Source organism: Capsicum annuum, chromosome 10 (genome assembly GCF_002878395.1).
Source record: "Capsicum annuum cultivar UCD-10X-F1 chromosome 10, UCD10Xv1.1, whole genome shotgun sequence".
Classification (NCBI taxonomy): domain Eukaryota; kingdom Viridiplantae; phylum Streptophyta; class Magnoliopsida; order Solanales; family Solanaceae; genus Capsicum; species Capsicum annuum.
In genome coordinates, this window is record NC_061120.1 from 10,173,321 (window position 1) to 10,183,331 (window position 10,011).

At 34.2% G+C, this 10,011-nt stretch overlaps 1 protein-coding gene across 1 annotated transcript; it reads left to right on the plus strand.

The window, feature by feature from the left end:
• Nucleotides 1-1,557: 1,557 nt before the first annotated feature.
• LOC107845473 (external alternative NAD(P)H-ubiquinone oxidoreductase B1, mitochondrial) lies at nt 1,558-9,464 on the plus strand. The gene is made up of 10 exons (XM_016689823.2): nt 1,558-1,782; nt 4,002-4,278; nt 4,472-4,678; nt 4,855-5,105; nt 5,787-6,006; nt 6,161-6,265; nt 7,170-7,433; nt 7,513-7,634; nt 8,470-8,589; nt 9,022-9,464. The coding sequence occupies exons 1-10, from the start codon at nt 1,703-1,705 to the stop codon at nt 9,107-9,109; spliced, it is 1,734 nt and encodes a 577-aa protein (XP_016545309.2). The 5' UTR covers nt 1,558-1,702; the 3' UTR covers nt 9,110-9,464.
• Nucleotides 9,465-10,011: the final 547 nt, after the last annotated feature.

The following is a 10,011-nucleotide window of genomic DNA, read 5'->3' on the forward strand; positions in this document are numbered from 1 at the left end:
GAGGGTGTAATCCAAGTTGGTGGACTTAGAGACACTCCAAGACAAAAAGCTTCAATCTTTCCATCTTCAAGATTATAAGTCACTATATCTACATTAAAATACTCATACCAATCATCGGCAAAATATATGTGATTAGGTTTGACTACTGTAAACATAGAAGTGTCAACGGAACTTGCTCTATTACGGCCCACAAAGATTGCTGACTCTCCCAAGTTCTTAATCTCCTCCTTCAATTCACCTTTGATTACATCTAATTCAAAGACTTTACATTTAAGGGTCTTGTACCCACCCTTTCGACCAACTATAACGTTATTATCGCCAAATAATTGGATAAAAAGTAATAGTGCACGGATAGCTCAACTAGATAGAATTGAAGTGAGTTACAACACCACATATTAGCCTCCAGCCAGCGCCGCTCAATTGGTTTAGGTTGATAAACAACTAGAGATACATGCATACAGTACCAAATATGCATACAGTGCCAAATACACATACAACAAATAACCCTCATTCAGTACACATTAATGGGACAAATGTACATACATAAATACATACATACACTACAAATAACAATCATTCAGTACAAAGTAGGAGATTGAAAAACAAAGTAAAAATTTGAAAAATAAAATACCTCTTTCACGAAATCATCATCATCATTGTCTGGAGTCGAAACATCATCTCTAACTTTTCTTTTATGCCCAATACCTCTAACTTCTTTCGAAGGCAATGCATCTTCTTCTTCGGATTGAGAAATCCCTAAGTCAAATGTTGGAACCGTATGTGCATCAGGGTTACTATGTGATATACTTCTAGTAACTATCTTCATAGGAGTATTATCCACCATTGCTAAATCAAAATGAAGGATCTGCGCAAAAAAAAAATTATTCAAATTATAAATTAATCAATACACACAAAAATCGGTTAAAACTAACCTAAAATATGAATGTCTGTTGATAGATATTGATTGTTATCATGAGAGAGATGTCGATTGAAGAAGAAACCGCTTTTAAGTTTGAGAAATTAGGAATAAAGAAAGAGTGGTTTGGGGGTAAAAGGAGAGTTTGAGTAAAGTGAAAAAAGTGTCGTTGGTTTATTGGTTTAAAAAGAAGCGCGTGTCAGGATCCGTAATTATATAAAACTTATTCACACTTCCGATTACAAAATGTAATTATGGCAAAATTAGGCTTTAAGTGGTAATAAAAGTCCAATAATAGTTAATTTGGGTAATTTTCCCTTAAAAAATAGGTAGATCAAATAAATTAAATTGAAGAAAGTATGAAGTTTAACAAATTAAGGGAGATTTTCTATTTCAAATCAGCAAAATAAATATAATTATAATTTCATTATATTCTTTAAATATAACAGATTTAATATTTTCAAAAATACTTTAAAAACCCTAGTAAATTAAGAATTATATAATAAATTATTTCTTAACTTTTTAAATTAGACAAATAAAAATAATTTATTTTTAATATAGTGAATAAACAAAATTGGACAGAAGGAATAAAATATGTAAAATAAAAAAACTCACTAAATATAGCAAAGACTTTTTGAAATAGACCAAAGGAAACAAATCAACAATAATGTTTACTGACTATACACTCCTTTTCTTCATTATTCATTACAACTATAGCTTAAAATCAAGTTTTTTCATAAAAATATTGAGAATAAGTTGCAATCTTTGAACAATTTTGTTAAGAAGATGAGGGGTCTCACATATTTAAGCAAAGCTCTTCATAGCCATTCTTCTTACTCTAAACTTCTGGTTCTTTGTTCTGTCAGGTTATATTTTGATCCCTTCATTTTCTTTTTTTGTTGTTGTTTTGTTTTTTCACTTACTTGTTTTGTTATTTGTATAATAATATAGCTTGGTTTGAACCAAAGGACCCTTAAGAGCTTATTCACTTTACACTCTTTTGTTTCACAGAAGGGGAGTCTGAAGTTGTTGTCACGTGAACAAGATGTTACGTGTTCAACAGACTATTGTGTACAATAGACTGTTGTGGGCTATTGTGGTCCGGTCATGTTCAAATCTTGTGCATAGCGAGAGTTTTAGTGCAGTGGCCTGTCTTTTTTTTATTCTTTTTGTTTCATTACTCATTTCATACTTAGCTAGTTAGCTTAAATCAAGATTCGAGAAGTGTTGAGAAAGTTGCAGTCTTTCTGAACAATTTTGATAAGAGGAAAATTATGAAAGATGAGGGGTTTTACAAAGTTTCAATCTTTGAAAAAATAAAAGGAAAAGCTCCCTCCGTTTCAAAAAAAAATACTACTTTCCTTTTTTACCTCTTTAAAAAGGAATGATCTTTTTTTTTTTTTTTATAATATTTTAATTTTAACTTTTCACATTGCATATTTAAGACTACAAGATTAAAAGATATTTTGATACATTTGACATAATTTTAATTTAAGAACACAATTAAAAAGTTATTTTATTTTCTTTTTTGAAGCGTCGGAGGGAAGTAATTATTAGTTGAGTGGCCATGTGAGAAATCACAAAGTTCTTCATAGCCATTCTTCTTTATTCTAGGCTTTTGGTTCTCTGTTTTTTTAATCCCTTTTTCTTTGCATATTTTGTGAATTTTTTTTTTTGTTTTGGTTGTTCTTTTTCACTTACTTTTTGTTGTTTGTGTAATATAACTCTTGTTTTGAACCAAATGATCCCTAAGACCTTAATTACTTTACTATATACTCTTGTGATTCGGTCCTTTTTCCGACCCCTACGCATAGCTATTAATTTAATCCTTAGCTAGTTAGCTAAAATCAAGATTTTGACAGAAACAGTGGGAAAAGTTTCAATTAATCGAGGTGCGCGCAAGCTAGCTCGGACACCATGGTTATTAAAAAAAAGGAAGTTCCAATCTTTGAACAATTTGATAAGAGGAAAAAAAAAGGAAGATGTGGGGTTTCACAAAGTTTCAATCTTCGGAAAAAAAAAAAAGCAACTTTCTAAGATAATAATTATTCGTTGAGTGATCATATGAGAAATCATAAAGCTCTTCATAACCATTCTTCTTTATTCTAGGCTTTTGGTTGTCTGTTCTGTGAGGTTACATTTTGATTCCTTCTTTTTCTTTGCATGTTTTGTGAATTCTAGTTTTTTTCTTGCTGTTTTTTGACTTACTTCTTTGTTGTTTGTGTAATATAACTTGCTTTTGAACCAAAAGAGCTCGATTCACTTTATACTCATTTGTTTCATTACTCATTTCATACTTAGCTAGTTAGCTAGAATCAAGATCTGACACAAAATAATGAGAAAGTTACAATCTTTAAACAATTTTGTTAAGAGGAGAAAGAAAGAAGATTAATCGAGGGTCTTTTGGAAACAACCTCTCTGCCTTACAAGGTAGGGGTAAGGTGTGCGTACACTCTACCCTGCAGAACTCACTTGTTAGACTATACTAAGTATGTTGTTGTTGGAAAAAAGAAAAAAGATGAGGGGTTTCACATATTTAAGAAAATTTCTTTATAGCCATTCTCCTTGAATGTCACGCTCCGGACCTGAATGGTCTAAATAATGCGAAGTTGTGTATACTACTGTAAATTCTATGAGATCAACGACAACAACTACAACAAAATACCTAGAGATCATTCTTTTGAAACTTTGCGGAGTATAGCTCAAGTAAATTGGATCCTCTACAAACGTAAAATTGTGTCCTATTGATTCAAAAGTAGGAATAGAGTTTTTAATGAGCACAAATCATGACAAATAACGACTTCTTTTAAGGAGTTAGACATGAACTGTTTTGGCTTTGGAAATTTCTCTCTCTGATTACAAGTTTGTTATGGGTTTCGTACTTCTTTGTTTGTGTTTCTTTTAGTCCTATATATGCATCTTAATTTGTATGAGATGAATTACATTTATAGAATACAGAATGGTGACAAATGCATTTATTGACAGTTTAGTGAATGAAATGTTGTGATCCTGTTAAAGACTCATCTTTTTCATCCATATTTGATAGAGGATTTTGCTACTTATACTTTTCTGCTGGTTGTTACAGTACTGGAGGTCTATTGGTATATGCAGAATCAAATGTAGAGAGTGGAAAACAAGTTGTTGAAAAGAATCAACCAGAGTCGAAGAAGAAAAAAGTAGTGGTGCTTGGAACAGGATGGGGTGGTACAAGCTTCCTAAAAGATCTTGATATTTCTTCCTATGATGTTCAAGTGGTTTCCCCACGGAACTATTTTGCATTTACACCACTGTTACCTAGTGTCACATGTGGAACAGTTGAGGCACGAAGCATTGTAGAGCCGGTTAGGAACATAATAAAGAAGGTCAGAGAGTTATGATAAGGAACTTGTTATAATTAGAAAGATTCTTTTGCCCCTTCAATTCTTCCGTTTTCACTTGATTTTCGATTGTTCTAACCTGGTAACGTTATATGCTAAGTTTCTCTAACGCTGTTTTGTTTCTTTTGGAGTTTTTTCCTATCTCTTGCTGCTTAATTCTTGTTAATTGGTCCGGCAGAGAAGTGGAGAAATTCAATTCTGGGAAGCAGAATGTCTAAAGATTGATCCAGAAAATCGTGAAGTATTTTGCCGTTCTGGTATCAGGGATAATCTGGCGGGACATAATGATTTCTCCCTACAATATGACTATTTGGTTATTGCAGTAGGAGCTCAAGCAAATACGTTTAACACACCAGGTGTAATGGAACATTGCCACTTTCTGAAGGTAGGATTATCTTTGATAAAGCTTTTCCTGACTTAGTCCCGGACGCGTGGCATTTCTTCCTTGCAAGGGATCCCTCTTTATGTCTTTTGAACCTGATCAGATTGAGACATCTCATATTTTTCTTGTGGTGCTAAACTTTACTTTCTCTGAAAAAATTCAAATCCTGTATCATACAGGAAGTTGAAGATGCTCAAAGGATACGGAGGACAGTAATAGATTGTTTTGAGAAAGCTGTCATTCCCGGCCTAAGTGAAGAAGAGCGAAGGACCAACCTCCATTTTGTTATAGTTGGAGGGGGTCCAACTGGAGTGGAATTTGCTGCGGAGCTACACGACTTTGTTCATGAGGATTTAGTAAAAATATACCCTTCAGTTAAGGATTTTGTGAAGGTGACGGTTATCCAGTCCGGAGATCATATCCTGAATACGTAAGATGCATCATTCCTAGTTTACTTTACCACTACACTTTTAATGCATGCTACAGCCTTTTTGGTGTCAATGTGATGTTGCAAAATTTGAGAGTAAGGAAGATAGAGGAGATGTGTGAAGCAGAGTAGTCAAAAGTTAAACAAGCCAAAGTCCATTGGAGCTTTAAGCGCAAGATGCAATTAAAGTGTGGGCTTTAACAATGAAAAGTGAACAAAAAAATAGAAACGCAATGCAAAAATACGTACCTATAAATACAAACAATAATTACTTGGACAAAAGACGGAACAAGATTATAATTAAGCTATATATATATTGCGGTACCCGTAAAGACAACTCATCGTGAAGGTGGATGCACCTTAGCACACCTTCACCTACACTAAAGTGTCAATTAAGTGAGGCGAAGCACACAGCCTGGACTTTCCCGGCTTCCGGGCTTAAGTGTGGGGCTTTTGTAGATCACATAGTGAAAACCGACAGAACATTTGCGTAATTCACATGATGTCCTTATCGCGGGCATACCTTTATTATACTTTGCATACTCTTCCTAATAAAGTGCTTGCAACAACTAGACACACATGTGGCTTATCGTTCCAGAAGGTTGTCGTGTTAATTGGTTTGTATAATAGAATCAGTTTTTAGATCATAATTGAATCTCTGAAATCACAATTGTATGTCTGCAGATTTGATGAAAGAATAAGCTCATTTGCTGAACAGAAATTTCAAAGAGATGGAATTGAGGTTTTGACAGGTTGCCGTGTCATTAGTGTCTCTGATCATTTCATCAACGTGAAAGTAAAATCTACAGGAGAACACGTTGAAGTACCCTACGGGATGGTTGTATGGTCAACTGGAATTGGTACCCGCCCATTTGTGAAGGATTTTATGAGACAAGTTGGCCAGGTATCTTTCATTTCCTTTTGTTGTAATGTTTCGTGGGGCTTTTTGCATTAAAAGTTTACTCTTTTTGCCTGTCATACTCTGAGATTAGAAGTTTCTAACTAGCAGGTAGTGCAAGTTTAATGACCATTTAACTTCTTCATTTCCCCTTTTGCAGGAAAACAGACGTATTCTAGCAACTGATGAATGGTTGCGAGTAAAGGGCTGTGGTAACGTGTACGCAATAGGTGATTGTGCATCTGTAGATCAGCGTAAAGTAATGGTAAAGAAGTCTTAGTTCAAATAACTGTACTCAAATATTTAATCAATTCTTGATCTATAGTATATTCAATTCTCTATCTGTTAGTAATTTTTTTTTTTCAGATATTGAATATTGATAGTTATAGTTCATGATTTAGGGTCCTTATGGATAATAATGCTAGTTTGTTGTGCCATGTCAGACCATTACTTTTTATGTTAGTCAACGTACAATAATTTCTGTATGCCTATTATGAATCTGCACCCCTTAGGAGCAACAAACCTGTTGGTTCTTGATGTTTCAGTTGTTCCAAAAATGATTGTATGAGCTCGAGTGTTTCGTTTCATCATTCTTTCTAAAAGAAATATAAGTTCTTGAAAATGCAGTCCTAAATTTCATTTTAGTTTACTGTTCCCAATAACCTTTGATTTTGATATGCTTTACCTGAGCCGCGGGTCTATCGGAAACCACCTCTCTACCTTCACAAGGTGGGGGTAAGGCTGCGCACACACCACCTTCCCTAGACCCCACTTTGGGTTTACACTGCGTATGTTGTTGTTGTAGTCCCAATAACTTAAGTTTTTAGTGCCCATGCCTTATAAACGTAAGATGGACCAAATCTTCGATGAAGTTGATTTTATACAAAGAGGCCAATAGTTACTGTCCTTGCAGTTAATCACTTCAGACTTTTTTATCATGGTTACAATATTTGGCATCTTAACAGTATTATCAAGACGAATGAAAAAGAAACAACAGAAGAATGATATATATGCTGCATGAGGATGATCATATATTTTAGATGATATATATGCTGCATGAGGATGATCATATATTTTATATTCTCCGCAGTTACTCTGGCAAGACACTATTTTTATAGCCTTATATCTTCCCTACTAAAATTTCGTTTTTGTGAAACTACGCGTTCTAGGAAGATATTTCATCCATTTTTAAAGCTGCGGATAAGGATGATTCTGGAACTTTATCCATCGAGGAATTCCGTGATGTTGTGGAAGACATAATTATCCGTTATCCTCAAGTGGACTTGTATCTGAAGAACAAACATTTGTTAGAGGTGAAAGACTTATTCAGGGATTCGGAGGGAAATGTAAGAAAGGAGGTAGATATCGAAGATTTTAAGTTGGCCCTTTCTCAGGTAGATTCACAGATGAAAAGTCTACCTGCCACTGCTCAGGTACTTCTTCCATAATTTGATTTTCGTTTCACTCTATGTTTTGTTTTATTTCCGTTTCTTATATTTTCATGTGCTTTAGGTTGCTTCTCAACAAGGTGCATATCTAGCTAGATGCTTAAACCGCTGGGATCAATGCAAAAGTAATCCGGAAGGCCCTCGCCGTTTTAAAAGTTCTGGCCGTCATGAATTTCTACCCTTTGGGTATATATAGATTAACCTTTTCTTATTTTCATTGTTGCATGTAAGCATAGTGGGAAGTTAACAGCTATTTTGGTGTTCCACTTCTATACTTGGTTCTTGCTATTTTGCCCATCAGTATGATCAGCATTTTGTTCTCTACTAATTGGTCTTGCATACAACAGTAAGTTTTTGTGAAAAGCATTTCTGTCCTTAACAAAGAAAGAAATGTGGCAGCCGGCGCGCCCTTTATAATTTCTGATGTGTGTTTAATATAGAGAACCATCGAATTTATACTTACCGCAACTTCTTTGATGTTACATTAGCTGCTCATGTAGTTTATTGTTGCTAATGCTATAATCTTGGCTCAAGATCATGTTTTATGTTTTTTGTTTTTTGTTTCTTGTACTCTTATCATATTATTTTGTTGTAGTTACTAATTTTGTTGTAGTTACTATCCTGTTACTATTTGTTGTTTTTATTACTATGTGTTATTTCTTGTACTACTGTTACTTCTTTTTCATGGACTGTTTTGGACTACTTTTTCCTTGAGCCGAGGGTTTGAACGCAAACAGCCTCTCTACCTCTTGAGGTAGAGATAAGGTCTGTTGACACTCTACAGCCCCTAGACCCCACTTTGTGGGGTTATCCTGGGTATGTTGTTGTTTTTGTTGTTGTTATTGTTGTATGATCTTGGCTTCTGACCTCCTTTTCCTATCGGTAAATAGATACATCCTTATTCACAATAAATTTCGTTATTCTGCCATGACCGAATATGTAATGGTTTCAACGTAGTCATCAACCCCCCTCGCTCTATATCTCTCGCTGGTCCTTGGCTTGACGATATGTTCCATTTCAGGTATCGCCATTTAGGGCAATTTGCCCCTTTAGGTGGAGATCAAGCAGCTGCAGAACTGCCTGGAGACTGGGTTTCAATGGGCCATAGCACACAGTGGCTATGGTACTCTGTGTATGCAAGGTAATAATTGTCAGCTACCCTCCATTTTAACTTATTCGACTTACTTTCCTTTTTAGTTTATTTCAAAAATATACTTCTGTCTATATTCAGTAAGTTATGCTACCACTTATAATGGAAGTATCTATACAGATTTGAGATTGAAGATGCTATTAATGCAACTATTAATGTGATTATTCCAATTATATACATTCGCATTGTTCCTTTCATTACACTCAGAATGACGTGACCTTTTTCAAAACTACACAATATATAGAGGGTGTTTTTGGTATGTTACATACACCTTAAGAAGAAGATAAGATTCAAATGTCTTCTTTACATTCGTAAAGTTTGTTGCCTGGTTAAACTTAGACATAAAATGAAACGAAGGGAGTGTTATTTTCCTTCCTTCTGTATTCGACAAATCTAAATTTGCTATTCTTATTTGCATTTCAGCAAGCAAGTTAGCTGGCGCACGAGGTACTTAGTGGTCGGTGATTGGGTAAGAAGATATATTTTCGGAAGAGACTCAAGCCGGATTTAATGAGTTTAAAGGCGGTACATGTTCTTCACTGTTTTGCTTGACATGTTTGGCTTGTTATGTTATGTTTTTGCTTGTATACAGTTACAACAGTTGTCTATCGGAAACAACATTTCTACTTCATTTGAGGTAGTGGTATGGACTGTGTACACTTTACCCTCCCTAGACCCCACTTTGTAGGAGTATATTGGGTGCGTTGTTGTTGTTACGGTTACAACAGGTGACACTTGGATATCAATTTATGTTTGTAAAGAATGTAAATGTCACACACCACTGTATTTGTATCTCTTCCCATCAGTTCCTGGAGAAATACACTATGAATCTTGTATATTTGAATGTATAAACTTTGTTTTTCTAATTAGCTATTGACTGAGATTGTTAATTAGATTGTAATTTATCTCTTTTCTTTTTTAACTTAAAGCATTTGATGTTCGAAACTTATTTACCTGATTAATTTGAATTTGCATAATTGGAAAAAATGTACCGGAAGTTAATTATGTATTTTTATAAAGGAAAGAATGTATCTTTGGTGGATGTATCGGGAACTAATTATGTATCTGGACAGACCTAAAATCAAAATTTTTAGTAATTATGCAAAATGTTGGCAACCCTTACAAAGTAATTACAAAATCTCAACTAGTTATGTATCTTCGTTAGATGCATCCGGAGCTAATTATGTATCTCGACAGATTCAAAATTGAAAAAAATGTACTGGAAGTTAATTATGTATCTTTATAAAGGACAAAATGTATCTTTGTTGGATGTGTCGGGAACTAATTATGTATCTACCTAAAATTGAAATTTTCAGTAATTATGCAAAATATTGGAATTTTCTATAATTAAGCTCCAAACTATCTGTGTTTGCCCTAAAAAAAATATGAGTAACAGATAAGAGTAGTTAATTA

Excerpts from the sequence above, each read along its gene's own strand:
- LOC107845473 (XM_016689823.2), top strand. The coding sequence starts at position 1,703 with ATGAGGGGTCTCACATATTTAAGCAAAGCTCTTCATAGCCATTCTTCT. Across the intron at positions 1,783-4,001 it reads CTGGTTCTTTGTTCTGTCAG|TACTGGAGGTCTATTGGTAT; the intron begins GTTATATTTTGA and ends TGGTTGTTACAG. Across the intron at positions 7,635-8,469 it reads CATGAATTTCTACCCTTTGG|GTATCGCCATTTAGGGCAAT; the intron begins GTATATATAGAT and ends GTTCCATTTCAG.